The sequence below is a fragment of the Enhydra lutris genome, unplaced genomic scaffold (genome assembly GCF_002288905.1).
Source record: "Enhydra lutris kenyoni isolate GAN:26980312 unplaced genomic scaffold, ASM228890v2 scaffoldscaffold54, whole genome shotgun sequence".
In the NCBI taxonomy this organism is placed as follows: Eukaryota; Metazoa; Chordata; class Mammalia; order Carnivora; family Mustelidae; genus Enhydra; species Enhydra lutris.
Window position 1 is genome coordinate 8,765,108 of NW_019154138.1, and position 16,080 is coordinate 8,781,187.

General features: G+C 43.2%; 2 protein-coding genes across 3 annotated transcripts in view; one reads left to right on the top strand and one right to left on the bottom strand.

Annotated features, from left to right (window-relative positions):
• LOC111157350 (2-oxoglutarate and iron dependent oxygenase domain containing 1) overlaps window positions 1-8,614 on the top strand; it is a 23,729-nt gene extending 15,115 nt beyond the window's left edge. Inside the window, exons 9-13 of one of the 2 annotated variants that reach the window (XM_022518684.1) lie at window positions 1,810-1,889; window positions 2,180-2,493; window positions 7,100-7,222; window positions 7,692-7,750; window positions 8,252-8,614. In XM_022518684.1, the coding sequence (XP_022374392.1) occupies window positions 1,810-1,889; window positions 2,180-2,493; window positions 7,100-7,222; window positions 7,692-7,750; window positions 8,252-8,413 (738 nt within the window). In that variant the 3' untranslated portion in view covers window positions 8,414-8,614. The remainder of the gene's footprint in view (window positions 1-1,809; window positions 1,890-2,179; window positions 2,494-7,099; window positions 7,223-7,691; window positions 7,751-8,251) is intronic. The other variant, XM_022518685.1, reaches the window with a different exon arrangement.
• A 5,849-nt stretch (window positions 8,615-14,463) lies between these two features.
• Window positions 14,464-16,080, bottom strand: part of LOC111157425 (Bardet-Biedl syndrome 2) — a 36,866-nt gene continuing 35,249 nt past the window's right edge. The window contains exons 16-17 of the mRNA XM_022518810.1: window positions 15,712-15,860; window positions 14,464-14,927 (exon numbers count right to left, since the gene is read on the bottom strand). Of these exons, the coding sequence (XP_022374518.1) occupies window positions 14,821-14,927; window positions 15,712-15,860 (256 nt within the window). The 3' untranslated portion in view covers window positions 14,464-14,820. The remainder of the gene's footprint in view (window positions 14,928-15,711; window positions 15,861-16,080) is intronic.

The window sequence follows — 16,080 nt, forward strand, 5'->3', positions numbered from 1 at the left end:
TGCACACGCACACACACACACACACACACACGCATGCATGCATGCTTTGACACTGAGAGGGAGTTGTATGTAGCTTTCTTCCTATTCATTTGGTGAATATGGTTTCCTGTCAGTTTACTATTGCTTTTAGTGAAAGATAGATTATTAACTGAGAACACTTATTAATGAATGTTTGACAGTGATACACAGTACATTTCAGTGGAGAGGGAACTACATCAGGAGTCAGAAGACTTCATGTTCATGTCCTGGCTCTGTGGTTTTACTAACCTGAGAAAATCACTGAATCCCCCAGAGCTTATAGCTCTTCATCAGTTAAACTGGGGTAAGACATGCCTTGTTCATCTTGAAGAGTTGTTGTGAGGGCCAAAAGAGATCATAGACACTGCTGTGGTGCCTCACAGTTGACTCTGGATCCCATGGAAGCACAGCTCCAAGAGCTGTTCCTCCATGAGAAAAGAGGTTGAGACACCCCCACATACTACCTACCTCTCTCTCTCTCTCCCTCTCCCCCCCCTCCCCCCCCCTTTTGGAATTTTTTTTTTTTTTTTTTTTTGACAGAGAGAGCAAGCACAGCAGGGGGAGCAGCAGGGAGAGGGAGAAGCAGGCTCCCCAAACAGGGAGCCCAATGCGGGGCTCAATCCCAGGACCCTGGGATCATGACCTAGCAGAAGGCAATGCTTAACAACTGACCCATCCAGGTGTCCCTCCCTCTCAGAATTTTAAAGCTGACATTAGCATTTTTTTTTTAAAGATTTGTTTATTTATTTGACAGACAGAAATCACAAGTAGGCAGAGAGGCAGGCAGAGAGAGAGGAGGAAGCGGGCTCCCTGCTGAGCAGAGAGCCCGATGTGGGGCTTGATCCCAGGACCCTGGGATCATGACCTGAGCTGAAGGCAGAGGCTTTAACCCACTGGGCCACCCAGGCGCCCCTGACATTAGCATATTAAGGAGCTTGACAAGTATTTATTATAGTAAATAAAGTTATTTGAACCTATTTTATTCAGCTTACCTAAACCAGGCTTTGGGATCCTCTTTCCTGTTATAGGACTGCTGTTTTTGGTTTTGTTTTTGTTTTTTTTAAGATTTTATTTATTTATTTGACAGACAGAGATCACAAGTAGGCAGAGAGGCAGGCAGAGAGAGAGAGGTAGAAGCAGGCTCCCCGCCAAGTAGAGAGCCCGATGCGGGGCTTGATCCCAGAACCCTGAGATCATGACCCGAGCCGAAGGCAGAGGCTTAACCCACTGAGCCACCCAGGCTCCCAAAGACTGCTGTTTTAAGATCACTCCTTGGGAATCCACATTAAGCAAGCACATAGAATGCCTCTTGTGGAGCAGATTTCAATAGATTAATCAGCTTTTTGCTCTACACGTGGCTTTCTCTATTTAGAAAGCTGATTACATAAAGATGAGGCCTACAGAGAATTCTAGTGTGATGACATTGACTGTTAAGCAGTTTCATTCTTTTTCCTCACATCTTATGAATTGAAGAGACTGTATTATGACCTTCATTTTATAAATGCAGGAGTCTGAGAGGTTTAGTGATTTGACATGAGATACATAACCACTAAAGGAAATAGCCCAGATCGACACTCGGGTCCCTTGGCTAAAGCATACTTAGGATTTATCCAGTGGCTTTGTTCTCGCTGCACTGTAGCAGGCCTGGGGGACCATGGGCGAAAGGAGTGAACACCCTTTGGACCTTTTAGGAATTAGCCAACATGATTCTACGGAGCGGCCCCACCCGCAAGGCCAGTGTGGGATCATAGAGAGACTCACTAACTGCTTCTTTCTTTGCTCATTTTCCAGCCTGAGAAATTTGCAGAGGTCTGCGAGGCTTTGGAGAAAGGAGACGTGAAATGGAGCAGCCGAGGTCCCCCTAACAAAAGGTAGAACTGAGACATTTGCCTTTGTATTCAGCACCTGCCTGTTTGTCTGCAAGGTTCACTTCCAATAATGGGACATTTGCCAGCAATAGGACATTGGCCCTGGTGATGTTTCATTCCCAGGGACATCCAGTAGCAGGCCCTGGTAGAACCTCACTGTTGTAACAACCTGTGCTTTAGAAGGCCGTGCCAGGACTTAGGGAGCAGGGTTCAAAACTAATGAGCAGCTTTTATTCCATGAGTAATTGTACAGGTGTGGCTTTGTTGACCAGCTTGGCCTCACTGCTTTCCAGGTTTTATGAGAAAGCCGAGGAGAGCAAGCTTCCCAACATTCTGAAGGACTGCATGGAATTATTCCGCTCCGAGGCTCTGTTCTTGCTGCTCTCCAACTTCACAGGCCTGAAACTTCACTTCCTGGCCCCTTCAGACGAAGATGAGGTGGAGAACCAAAAAGAGGGAGAAGGAGCCTCTGCCACTGAAAACACTGAAGAAGGGACAAGCCATAGCTCCCCTGAGCCAGAGAACCATCGGACGGCCTTCCGCAGCAACAGCCGGCAGAGCAAGGAACAGCCAGACCCAGACTCGGAGGAAAATGAAGCAAAGCAAGGTAAGCCATTGATCTGAGTCGTCCTCATTTACCATGAAGCATTCACTCTTCCATCATCGATTCATCCAGCAACTATTACTCAAGCATCTGTGATCTGCTGGGCCTGTTTTGGGAGCTGGAGGACGGAACAAACAAGGTCTCCGCTCTCCCAGAGTTTATGTTCTAGTGGGAGAGGATGGAGATTAAACGTGTACGCCAACCACGAGAAAACGTAAGATAATGAAAGGGGTTTGCAGAAAATCTGAATAAGGATGTGTGCTGAGGAATGACCAAGTGGCCTCTTAGGTGAGCGGGCAACCGGAGAAACCAGTCTCGGGAGCTGCCATCCAAGCTCAGACCTGAATACCAAAAAGGATCTGTGGGAAGAACATTCTAGGTAGGAGAAGCAGCTCAGACATTTTATTAGGCTAACAGTATACGAACAGTAGACAGAAATAGGACTGGCTTTGCCCCAAACTACTCTAAGACATAAGAACATCAAAGAGAGGAAGGTGAACACAGCTTATTCTGCCAAGGACCAATAATAGCCTAAACTTGCTTATAAAAACTTGCTTGAATTTGGGCAGATAGGTAGAAGGAAATTATTAAAAGTAGAGAAAGTCTAAGGGCGCCTGGCTGGCTCAGACGGAAGAATGTGCAACCCTTGATCTCAGAGTCATGAATTTGAGCCCAACATTGGGTGTGGAGATTAGTAAAAAAAAAAAAAAAAAAAAAAAAAGGCTTAAAAAAAAAAAGTAGAGGAAGTCTTTACAGACAAGATCAAACAGAGAAAATAGGAATTTTTTTTTTTTTAAAGATTTTATTTATTTATTTGACAGAGAGAGATCACAAGCAGGCAGAGAGGTAGGCAGAGAGAGAGGAGGAAGCAGGCTCCCTGCTGAGCAGAGAGCCCGATGCGGGGCTCGATCCCAGGACCCTGAGATCATGACCTGAGCCGAAGGCAGCGGCTTACCCACTGAGCCACCCAGGCACCCCGAAAATAGGAAATTTAAAAGGTAAGGCTTCTGTGGGAATTTTGGCACCTGTAGGTAAGCGGCTACCAACTGAGCATATACAGTTTGGCACCTACTAAATCAGACGAGAAAATCTGCTGCCTGATTCCTCTCCTCTCCTCAGTTGTACTCTCCCTGTTTCCACTCCGACTTCTGGAGAAGACCCCTGCCCTGTTGCAGTTAGAAGAGCAAAGACAAGAGAGGTGGATGCCCACAGACACAAAGCCAACAGTGTGACACAAGAACCATGTAACACAAATTCTGTGGCCTCCCAGACTGACTGACCTGTCGCTTTGGTCACCACGGATTTAGAACAACCAGAGCCAGGTGGCTTTTTCTGTGCTAGTCACTACACAGGATAGCCTTTCTTTAAGATAAAGTTAGCTTTCCTTGATAATTGATACTGACATCTATACCTGGGGCCTAAAAGGAATCAGGTGAAGATCAGTGGGGCCTCACAGGCTTTTTTAAAAAGTATCTCTTGGGGCTCCTGGGTGGCTCATTTGGCTAAGCTCCTGCCTTTGGCTCAAGTCATGATCCCAGGGTCTTGGGATCAATCCCTGCATCAGGCTCCCTGCTCAGTGGGCAGCCTGCTTTTCCCTCTCCCCCTGCTTGTGCTCTCTCACTCTCTGTCAAATAAATAAAACCTTTAAAAAAAAAAAAAAAAAGAAAAGAAAGAACGAAAGAAAAAGTATCTATTAACATCTATTCCTTTTTGGTTTCATTTTCATGGGAACCTGGAACTTGGAAAAAATCTGTTCAGGCAGCCTAAGGATGCTTTATTCTATTACTGGGCCTCCACTGTATGCAAGGCCCTGGGCCAAAGCAGCTGGGAATACAGAGGTAAATGTAAAAAGTAGCTGTTTGTAAAGTTCATCATCTTAAAGAAAAGGGTGGGGACAAAGCCATAAAGGAGCAGACTTTTCCTATTTTATTAAAGTTAAGCTGGCATAAACTCAACTTTAGGATGTTAAATGTAACCCACATGGTGCCAACAAAGAACATAGCTGTAGGTATACATAGAGGAAACTGAGAAAGGCATTTAAACATTTCAATACCAAAAATCAGTTAAACACAAAAGACTGTAAGGCAGGAAATGAGAGATGAAAAAAGCTACGGCATTTAGAAAACAATTAGCAAAATGAAAGAATCAAGCCCCTCTTTCCTAGTAATTACATTAAACGTAAATGACAGTCAAAAGACAGAGATTGGCAGAATAGACAGGAACACAGGATTCAACTATCTGCTGTCTACAAGAGACTCCCTTGAGATCCAGAGATGCAAATAGATTGAAAACAAAAGGATGAAGAAAGATGTTCCATGCAAACAGTAACCAGAAGAGAGCAGGAGTGGCTCTACTAATATCAAACAAAATAGACTTTGTATTTATTTCTTTATTATTATTTTTTTAAAGTAAAGCTCCACATCTGACATGGGGCTTGAACTCTTCATGGCCCTAAGATCAAAAGTTGCTTGCTGGGGCGCCTGGGTGGCTCAGTGGGTTAAAGCCTCTGCCTTTGGCTCAGGTCATGATCTCAGGGTCCTGGGATCGAGCCCCACATCGGGCTCTCTGCTCAGCAGGGAGCCTGCTTCCCCCTCTCTTTCTGCCTGCCTCTCTGCCTACTTGTGATCTCTCTCTCTCTGTCAAATAAATAAATAAAATCTTAAAAAAAAAAAAAAAAAGAGTTGCATGCTGTCCCACCTGAGCCAGCCAGGCATCCAAACAAAATAGACCTTAACTCAGGAAAGAAGAGACAAAGAAGGACGTACTATATTTTTAAAAGTTCAGTACAGCAGGAAGATACAACAATTTACAAATCTTTATGTAATTGATGACAGACTGAAAATATATGAAGCAAAAACTGACAGAATTGGAGGGAGAAATGGGATAGTTCTCCAGTCGCAGCTGGGAGAAGTCAGCTCCTAAGAGGACTTAACCCAATAAACCAGCTACACGTAACAAGCATAATACAGAGCAATATACCCCCCAGCAGTGGCATATACATTCTCAAGTGAACATGGGACATTTTCCAGGAAAGACCATAAGTTAGGCCACAAATTTAGTTTCAGTAGATTTTAGAAGATAGGTTTCAGTAGCGTATGTGACTCTTGATCTCTGGTTTTAAGTTCAAGCCCCACGTTGGGTGTAGCAATTACTTAAAAATAAAATCTTGGGGCACCTGGGTGGTTCAGTGGGTTAAAGCCTCTGCCTTCGGCTCGGGTCATGATCCCAGGGTCTTGGGATCGAGCCCCGAGTCGGGCTCTCTGCTCAGCAGGGAGCATGCTTCCCTTTCTCTCTCTCTCTGCCTGCCTGTCTGCCTACCTGTGATCTCTGTCGGTCAAATAAATAAATAAAATCTTTAAATTTAAAAAAAATGAAGTTAATATCGTTATAAATAAATAAATAAATAAATAAAAATAAAATCTTTAGGGACATCTGGGTGGCTCAGTCGAGTGGCTGCCTTCATCTCAGGTCATGATCCCAGGGTTCTGGGATCAAGTCCCGAATCCGGCTCCTTGCTCAGCAGGGAGCTTTTTTCTCTCTCTGCCTCCGCCTGGCACTCTGCCTGCTGGTGCACTCGCTCTCTCTCGCTCTCTCTCTGACAAATAAATAAAATTTAAAAAATAAAAAAAAAACTTTAGGAAAATAAAAAATAAATAAAAAATTAAAGATAGATCATACAAAGTAGCTTCTCTAACCACAACAGGATGCAGTTAAAAAGAAACGATCAAGCTTGATCTCCATGGAAAGACATGGAGGAACCTTAGGTACATATTGCTGAGTGAAAGCAGCTGGTCTGAAAAGGCTACTTCCTGTATGATTCCAACTCTATGACATTCTGGAAAAGGCAGAACTAAGGAGAGAGTAAAATCAGTGGTTGGAAGAGATTAGAAGGGAGGGAGGGATGAATTAGGTGGAGCACAGGGGTTTTTTTAGGGCATTAAAACCAATTCTGTATGATACGGTGATGACGGAGTCAACATTACGCAGTGATCAAGACCCATAGAATGTACAGCACAAGGAGTGGACCCTAATGTCAACTATGGACTTTAGTCAATAATAATGTATCAGTATTGGTTTGCCAGTTGTAACAAGTGAATCACACCAAGATAAAACATGAATAATAGGAGATGCCAGCGGGTGGTGAGGGGGAATCTATTTAAAATTATAAATTTATTCATGTTATAATTTTTATATTGGCAGCTAAATGTATATTCCATCTAAAATTTCTTGTAAAGAAAGAAATAGAATGTCAAGTCCCCCTGCCGGCCCTCCCCGCCAACGGTACACAATTCATTTCCGACAGTCACTGTCAGGAAGGCTGGTTTGGTGGAGCAGTAGGTCAGAGGGCTTATGGGAATGGTTTCCCTTCAGTACTGGGTCATTCCTACTTATTTTTCCCTCCCAAACTAGCAGTTGTATCAAAGTTGCTTATTTTCTTAAGCAGGCTCCACACCCAGCATGGAACCCAACACAGGGCTTGAACTCATGACCCTGAGATCGACACCTGAGCTGAGATCAAGAGTCAGACACTGAACTGACTGAGCCACCCAGGTGCCCCTGTATCAAAGTTATTTTAAGTTTTTTCTGGCCTTCTGTTGTTTCTTCTTAGACTCAAGTGTTCCTACATGCCAGGGGGAACTGAGGCATTGGAAGACCGGTCACTACACTTTGATCCATGACAACAGCAAGACGGAATTTGCCCTGGACTTACTTCTCTACTGTGGCTGTGAAGGTAAGAGGTGGGAAGGATAGCAGTGAACTGTTCCCTTGAGAGGGGCAGTCCCTTGGTGACCCCCTCCAGCCAACCAATTCAGAAGTGAGGTGCCTTGGCCAGGATCACAGATGACAGAAGCTCCCTGTTGGAGGGGATCTTGGGGGTCATGAACTTCAGTCTCCCAACCCAAAGGATTTATATCTGTGACTAAGGCATGGGGGCATGTGGACCAAACCATAATTTCCCTCCAAGTAACCCCCTTATCTACCTCTTCTATGTAATTGTCCTTCCAGGTGCATTTTATATTCAATTCTTAGTTTTCAGTTCTTAGTGCGGATTGAATGGAAATTCAAGCTCATAAGTCTTAGAGTTGGTTACTACTGAGCTCTCAGATCCCTGAGCTGTAAGCAGCATGGGATCAGCGATGGAAGCAGAGGATGCATTCTTGGAGTCAGCTTTCTGAATGCCGTTTGTTTTCCTTTGTAAGGCTGGGAGCCAGAATATGGTGGATTTACCTCCTACATTGCCAAAGGTGAAGATGAAGAGGTAAGTTGCTTCTGACAGCAGACTGCCCTTTTTAGTTCTTGAGGAATCTTTCATTCTACAGAGACCCAATTTTTATGACCTTTAGCCAATGTCTTTAGCCGGTAAACCCATGATGGTCTGCGTGGCAGTGGTTCTAATTTCTAATAGAAAGTACTGAGCAAGGAATAAAGATGCCAAAGATAATCAGGAAGCATTTCTCCTATCCTACTGAGAAATTTCATGTACGCTAAGAGTTACATAGTGCCTCCCCATGTAATCTTTCAATATAGTAAGAAATAAATGCACTGGGTAAAAATCTTTCTGGGTATGATTTGGAATGGGGCTCGTTGGAAAATGCCTTGACAGCCAGAGGAATAGCTCCGCCTAGTAAAGGACCTTTTAACAGATCCCCTATCGCCAGTCTAAGTACATGATGTGAAAACCATCTGTTCAGTGGTGAATCATTGAGGAAAAGAGTTGGGAAGTTCTGTGTTCTGATGTCATTGTATTTGCTTATTTCAGCTGCTAACAGTGAATCCAGAAAACAACTCTTTGGCACTGGTCTACAGAGACAGAGAGACTCTGAAATTTGTCAAGCATATTAACCACCGAAGCCTCGAACAAAAGAAAGACTTCCCCGATAGAACCGGTTTCTGGGACTTTTCATTTGTCTATTATGAATGACAGGGCTGGGCAGAGCTAGAGGAAAGAGACCCTTCTTCGGGACTGGGAGACACGCAGGAGCCACAAGGTGACCTGTGTGACGGTGTCCTTAAAATCTGTGGGTGGTAGGATTCATCATCACTGTCCTCAATCTAGACCTTGAGCTTGGAGCCAGGTACCTCTCTCTTGATTAAAAAAAAGGCTTTGTCTTTTTTTTTTTTTTTTTACATTCATTTTTTCCTTTTCCACATGACCTTCTTTAGTGATTTTTTACAACTTTTTGTGTGTGGTAAAATATACACGACACAAAGTGTACCATTTTAACCATTTTTAAATGTACACTTCAGTGACATTCAGTACGTTCACATGGTTGTGCGCGCGTCACCACCATCCATCTCCAGAACCTTTCCATCTTCTCAGACTGAAGCTCTGTCCCCATGAAGAGTAGCACCCCCCTCACCTCGCTCCCCCGGCCCCTGACAGCCCCCATTCCACTTTCCGTCTGTCTGTAGAAGTGGAACAATACAGTATTCGTCCTCTTGTGACCGGCTTATTTCACCAAGCGTAAAGTCTTCAAGGTTCATCCATGTTTCCAATGATTTTTTTTTTTGACTTTTTTTTTAATACTCAAGGCTGATTCTGCCCTTCCTAATTACACTGGTTTAGAACATTACAGAAACTTCTAGCCTCTTCTTGCTAGGCTCATACTTCCTCCCACTGCCTATGGCTTTGTTTCACTGACTCTCCTAGGACAGTGTAGACTTAGAGGCTGGTGTGCCTGCCTTGGGAAACGCGGGCCTGGCTCAAAGCAAACGCCCCGCACCTCCCCAGGAGACCTCTGGTTGGTAAAGGAGAGGGCTACTTGGGCCCTGTGTAGTGGTTCCTGGAGTCGGGGCTCCTGTAGAACTAAGTGATTCTGGCCTCAAGTGTGTCTTTCCTTTTCCTAAAAACTCTAGGGTCAGTTATAAAATTTGCTGCCTTTTTTTCTTTAAAAGAACAAATGCTAAAGGCCCCACCAAAATGCCAAGAGGATGTGCACTTTGTTACACTCTTTTCCCCTGGACTGTCGGGATGACATGAGAAGTACCACCTGTACACGTGGGTGTGCCAAATAGGCATCAGGGTCACTGCATCTTTAGCTGAAAGATGCTATTCTCATTCCATTCTTGTCTTCTCATTTCCTCTCTTCTTTTTACATGTATTACTAGCTATTACCATAGCTTTTATTAATCAAGAGAAAAAGCATTGGGCTTTTATCTTTGTTAATCTCATAACACTGAGTACTGACTCTATTCTAAAGTTGACCTTAAGTGAAAGAATGTGTTTCACTTTCTTTTAGGTTGATGATTTCAAAATCTGTTTAATTTCACACCCCAATCAGTAAAAAATGTGTTAGCATTTATACCCATTATATGGATATCTATCTAGAAATTTTTCACATGCACTAATATTCAGTATTGTTACAAAACACTACTTTTTTCTGGGTGAGATGAAAAAGAAGCACCTAGAACTAGTTGTAATGGTGTCTCCCCGCGCCCACACAGTACCGGCCCAGTGTACATGCATAGTATTTGGAGACCACAGCATTTTCACCATGATGTAATAACACGCACGGATTACAACTACTTTGTAATCAGTCACTTAACATTTCAAAGCTTGCCTTTTCTTTTCAGTTGCTACAGACTGAAAAAGGGTCATTCCTACAATATGACTTTCATTCACTTGCTTTCTGCTATGTTTTCATGAACGGGAGAGAGAAGGGTGAGGTTCTAGTGAACCCATCAGTGGCGTAACTGGAAGCAGAAGACCGAGGAGAAAGTGCCAGGCAGGTGAAACTATCACATGTGCCAAGCTGGGAAAATAGACTCACGGCTCTAGGTGATAAGTACAAGGCAAGTCCACTTTTCCTGTTCTGGAGCACTTAGTCTAAATCTTAGCATACCACACAAGCATTAAAATGTACTTATTAGTTTCTCTTAATCTGTGTGTTTATGATCTGTCAACATGGCAGAACCTTCTATACACTATGGAAAAGGATGGCGGTGCCTGAAGGGAGAGCCAGTCCCTGAGAGCCAGACTCTGATGTTTCTGTCCATTACATCATCTACAGCAGCACCTCTTAGAGGACCGGGTAGCTCGCAGGTCACTTTCCTGCACTGAAGACACTCAGTGACTGAGAAGCAGTTTTTCCCTAGTACTTCATTCTTCAGCTGGACTTTGAGGGCTTAAGCCACTGTCACCAACTGTTTAGTGGCAAAAGAGGAATTAAAACCTGGGTGTCTTTTACATACTTGTTTCAGATAAGAGCTATGATGTTCACCTGTGTGATATGTGGCATCTTCCCTCTTAATTCTTAACAGTGAACCTCCAATTCTTATAATTTCTTTTAGTAAAGGAAGATTTTCCCCCCCAAAGAGAACAGCTTTGTATTTTTTCAGACTATATAAATAACACAGGTTCATTGTGAAGAATTAAAACATGGAAAAACACAAAGGCAAGGTCATCTGGAATCCCAGCCTCCCGTGACAGCCACTGTGGTGCTCCGTAATGAACTGAGACAGAGAATGTGCCTTCCAGCGGCTGCTTCGCCACTTCCTACAGCTGCATGAGGTTGACCCCCCCCCAGAACAAATCCCTTTTATAAATGTTCATAATGATGGAAATTAAGAACATTTTCATAAAGTTATTTTGAGAGTATATTAGCATTTCTATTAAGAGGAGGAAAACTAAAATGTTTAAGGAAGAACTCTATTAAATAATCTAACTTCTGTCCCCCATTTTAAAGATCTGGAACATGAAGCCTAGGAAAGAGGCTAGCTTTGAACCTGGTTTTGATCCTGGCTTTTCTACTGCTCATCGACTGGCTCCGAAACTCCACTGAATGTGGTGGTTTCTTTCCGCAGGATACCGAAGGAAAAAAAAGACCCTGCTTGGGCTACCTCTCCTAGACCAGTATTTCGTCAGCGGGCAGCTTTAGCTGTCGCCTCTCTTGGGCACCAGTGGAGTGCTTCCTTCTATGCCGCTGACACTGAGTGAGCAAATGCAAGCCCCGTTAGAAGGGTCCTCGGGACACCAGCTCTCCAGCCCTAATGAACTGAACATTCCTGCAAAAAAAACCACGATTTCCTTCTCTGATTGATACAAAATCAGTCCACACAGACAGTTCTGAAAACTACTTGGGAGTCGTCCATGTGGCATCATTTTAGGAAAAGCAGATTTCTGTACCATACAAATAAAAAGATGAGTCAGGAGCTACAGCATCTAGTGTGGGCAGGGGCCAGATGGGAAAGAGGCAAAATGCAAAACACCAAACTGCAAACGGGTGTCTTACTGTACTTCAGTTTCAAAGTGAAAGCGGAGATCATTTGGTTCTGTGATCACAGGCCTCGCTCTGGCAGATTTGTAACTGCTAATTATAAACTGAAACATAAATAATGTTGGGAGTCGTTCTTGTAAAGCACTTCTAGGGTTGCATAATTGTTGTACAGTCCCTAGTTCTTTGATTTCTGAAGCTCCTGATGGGCTGGCTGAGGACAGGCTATTCCATGGGGAGCAGCAGGTGCTTTTCTGTGCCCAGAGCACCGGCTCCGCACCGCTGGGAGGAGAAAGCCGATTGAGATACAGCCTCTGTTCTCAGTAGAGGATGAACATTGATCTAAACACAGAACGTAATAACAATTAAGGAATAGCCACGGGAGGGGAAGATCCCCGGAGGAGAGATCATTTGAGCCAGGCCTAGATGTGTGTGGCTAGGCAGACATGGGGGAAATAACAGAAACCATACTCTTTCCAAGACACTGACTACCTGAATCTGGCAGGGGACGGGGAGGCTTTTTTAAAGGGATGCTTGAAAAATGACTCCAAAGCTCTCTACCAGATACCAGGATCCTCAAGATCAGCTTTCCAAGGAGGGCTGTGTTCACTTAAAGCCTCAACAAAACGCAGCAACAGAATAGAGCTGAAGCTGTGACTTCTGAGAAGGCCTCAGATTCTATCAGGATAGAAAAATAGGGCAACCAAACAGAAGCAACGGATAACCAGAGTTTTCTCCTCCTTCAGCTAAACTAAGAGGAAAAGAGGTGGTAGAAGGTTTTATGAACATTTTCGTCTCATCCAGTCTTTCCAACCAAACAGCAGAAAGGGCCACGGCTAATTGGTTTCAAACCCACACACGGTGACTCACCAAGCTGTGAGACCCTATAGAAAACACTGTGCCTCTCTGAGCTCAGTGACAAATATCAAGAGGATCAAATTAATGTGAAAATCACCTATTTGTATCCTATAAATGAGGACTATTTAAAGATACATTCTGTCGCAGGCCATTCTCTTCAAGACAATGTATTTTTAGGTCTAAGAAGGAAGATTTTGGCTTAAGAACAATAGAATGACCTTTGATGAGATTATTCTATTAGGGTCCATAAAACTCAAAAGTGCCATATAATTTAAAATTAGCACCAATTAGCGATTTTAATCTCAACACATATAGGTTAGACTATGGTTAAAACAGAAAAAGTCCCTTGGGTACCTGGATGGCTCAGCCAGTTAAGCGGCTGCCTTAGGCTCAGATCATGATCCCAGGGTCCTAGAATCCAGTCCCAAGTTGGGCTCCCTGCTCAGTGCTGGGGGGAGGGGGGGCGCTGCTTCTCCCTCTCCCACTCCCCCTGCTTGTGCTCTCATGCTCTCTCTCCATCAAATAAATAAATCTTTTAAATTAAGTAATTAATTTTAAAAAGACAAAAAGACTCAAGAGCAGGACTCGAGTTTTGCTAGTAGCTCTGACTCTGGCAAATAATTACTCCCTGTGCCTCAGTTTCCTCACCTTCAAGGCACGTAGAGAAGATGCTTTACTACTTCAGGGATTATGGAAAATAATACAGTATATGTGGGTGTCTTTTGAGCTTACAGGTTGACAATGCTAAACATAGGTATTCTAGAGCATAGTCTCAAAAATTAGGATTCCACAAAGCTCACATTTCAAAAACAGAAGAGGTCATCCTAAATGCCTAAAAGGAAGAAACTTGTAAGATTAATTTACCACAGGGGGACGGCCTGTCATCCTCACTACTTAGGAATGCTGTTAAGAAGTGAAAACTGGGGGGCGCCTGGGTGGCTCAGTGGTTAAAGCCGCTGCCTTCGGCTCAGGTCATGATCCCAGGATCCTGGGATCGAGCCTCACATCGGGCTCTCTGCTCTGCAGGGAGCCTGCCTCCTCCTTCTCTCTCTCTCTGCCTGCCTCTCTGCCTACTTGTGATCTGTCTGTCAAATAAATAAAAATCTTAAAAAAAAAAAAAAATGTTTAAAAAAAAGAAGTGAAAACTGGCACTTGTTTTAGGCATTAGGGAATGTTTTAGGCATTAGTGAAGTGAATGTTTTAGTCATTAAACTGTCCTAGAATCTACCTGAAGGCAAAATTTTCACTCTTAGGGAAGGAGCGGCTCGCTGTTGGCACAGATAGCAGCTTTCTCTTCCTCGACGGCACACAGCTGGTGATACTTCCTGGCCTCCCTGTGGTGAGGGGTGGCCATGTTAGCTGACAGAACACAAGGAGAAATGATAATGTGCTATTTCCAGACCACAGCTTTGAGAAAAGCTTTCCCTGTTCTACTGGCTTGGACTTAAATCGCAGCAAGGCCTTCTCACATCGGGTTCCTGGTGCCATCAGGTCGTCATCATATACAATGAGCGTGAAAATAGTCACCCAAATCCATCTTCTGAAATTTCTTTCTATAGAGACCTCTGAAAAAGGCTGCCCTAGAGGATGACACGGCTGCATGATCACAGGAAGCTGGGTCCCTGAATAACTACAGAGACATCCTGATGTAAATGAGAAATAAATGGGTAATTAGGAACTTTGAGATCTATTAGTTTCAGTAGCTAAAATTACCTCCAACAGACCACCTTCAACCAATTCTCGCTTAAATGAAGATGAGTTGTTTACACCCACCCGTCCGTGATAAAAAGGCACACAACTCCAATACCCATGCTTGTGTTTTCCTCTACATCATACAAATGGTTTCTGCAATTCTAGGACGGTGGTGTCTTTACAATTAACATAGAGTGCAACTCCTAAATTTTTTTTTGCAACTCCTAAGTTTTAATGAAAATATTTTTATTACAAATTCAATTACAATTCCAAGGAAGAATATGTATCTACATCAATTTTACATAACATACCCCAAAAATTGGGACTTTGAAGCCCTAACATTTTAAAAGTATTCCCCTCCTCTATACAAACCTGTGATTATTCAGTAACAGTAACTGATTCTAAAAAGAGAAAGGGATGTGCTTTTCAGATGAAGTCTGCATTTATACCACTCACCAAGACTGTTGCCATGCTCAGCACCTGGGTTCACCAGGATGTGATCCAAGCAACTAGCCTTGATTTTTAAGGAAAAACCCTTTTTAGGAACTTCACTACCTTTTCTTTCCTAAGAAGAAGCTGTTCCCACCCGCATGATTCTGAACAGCGTGTTGATGTTGTTGCTTCGAATCGCATCCCGACAAGCAGTGATCACCTGGTTCTTTGGTTTTCCAACTGTGTGGGATGAAACATCCAGTCAGTACTATACAAAAAATGATTAAAAGTGAGATTACAAATCAGAGGCCAGTTTTAAAACAGCTGAAAACTAGGGTGGAAAAGAGATATCTATGGTGGGCAAATTTATCTTACCACTCCCTAAAAAAAGAACTCTGCAAGGGAATTTGTCACAAACCAAACCTAGGAACCATCTCAAACCTAGAAACAAAGTCAGTTTTATAGAAGAGGATCAAAGCATATATCCACCTAGCAAAGATATTTTTCTTTTTTTCTAAAGATTTTAAGTAATCTCTTCACTCAACATGGGGCTCAAACTTGTGACCCCGAGATCAAGAGTTGCATGACCTTCAGATTGAGCCAGCCAGGCTCCCAAGCAAAGATTATTTTTCTAAAAGAAGGTCAAAGAATTGACCCAAACAGCAGATTTCAGGTATAACTGCTTCCTCTGATTTATTTTATTGTTCTTTTTCTATAATTTAAGTTGGACACTTAGCTCATTAATTTCCAGTTTCCCTTTTAAAAAATAAGTATATTTAAGGCTTTCCCTTCCAGTATATTCACTAGGTCTTTCTTGGAAGGTGCAGCAAGATCTAAGAAAAGGGGCTGAAAGTTTTCTCTCCCTCTGAAGTCTGCAGACTGGCGAAAGCCAAAGTGAAGCCAAGCTGGGTGTGAAAGGTACGCTGCTGTCGGCCTCAGTATGAATTCTAGAAGGTACCACTAGCCCTAAGGGTTCTCACCTCCAAATTACAAACTACTTACAGTGCTACAAAAAGGGACTTACCCCGCAGACGACCTGCCCTTTGAATGGCCTGATTTACTGCTTTGAGGTTCCCCAGGAGCTCTGTGTGGTTGTTACAGCGAATTTTGTATCCATTTAGCAAGTCTTTATTGAGGTCGTACAGTTCCATGTAGCGGTTCTTCATGGTTTTCCTGTGTAAATCAACAGAAGTGTATTACCATCACTGTACCTCAATATGGCAGGCTGAGACGGAAACACTTGCAAACGTCTTACACACGGAAGACAACACCAAATTTTTAACTTTGAAAGGTTTGCTTTGAAACATTGAGAAGTGTCTATCAAAATATTCCATTTCTTCCAGATAAATGGAAGACAAGTGGCCTTTCTTGGTTATTGAAGTATTAAGTGGAA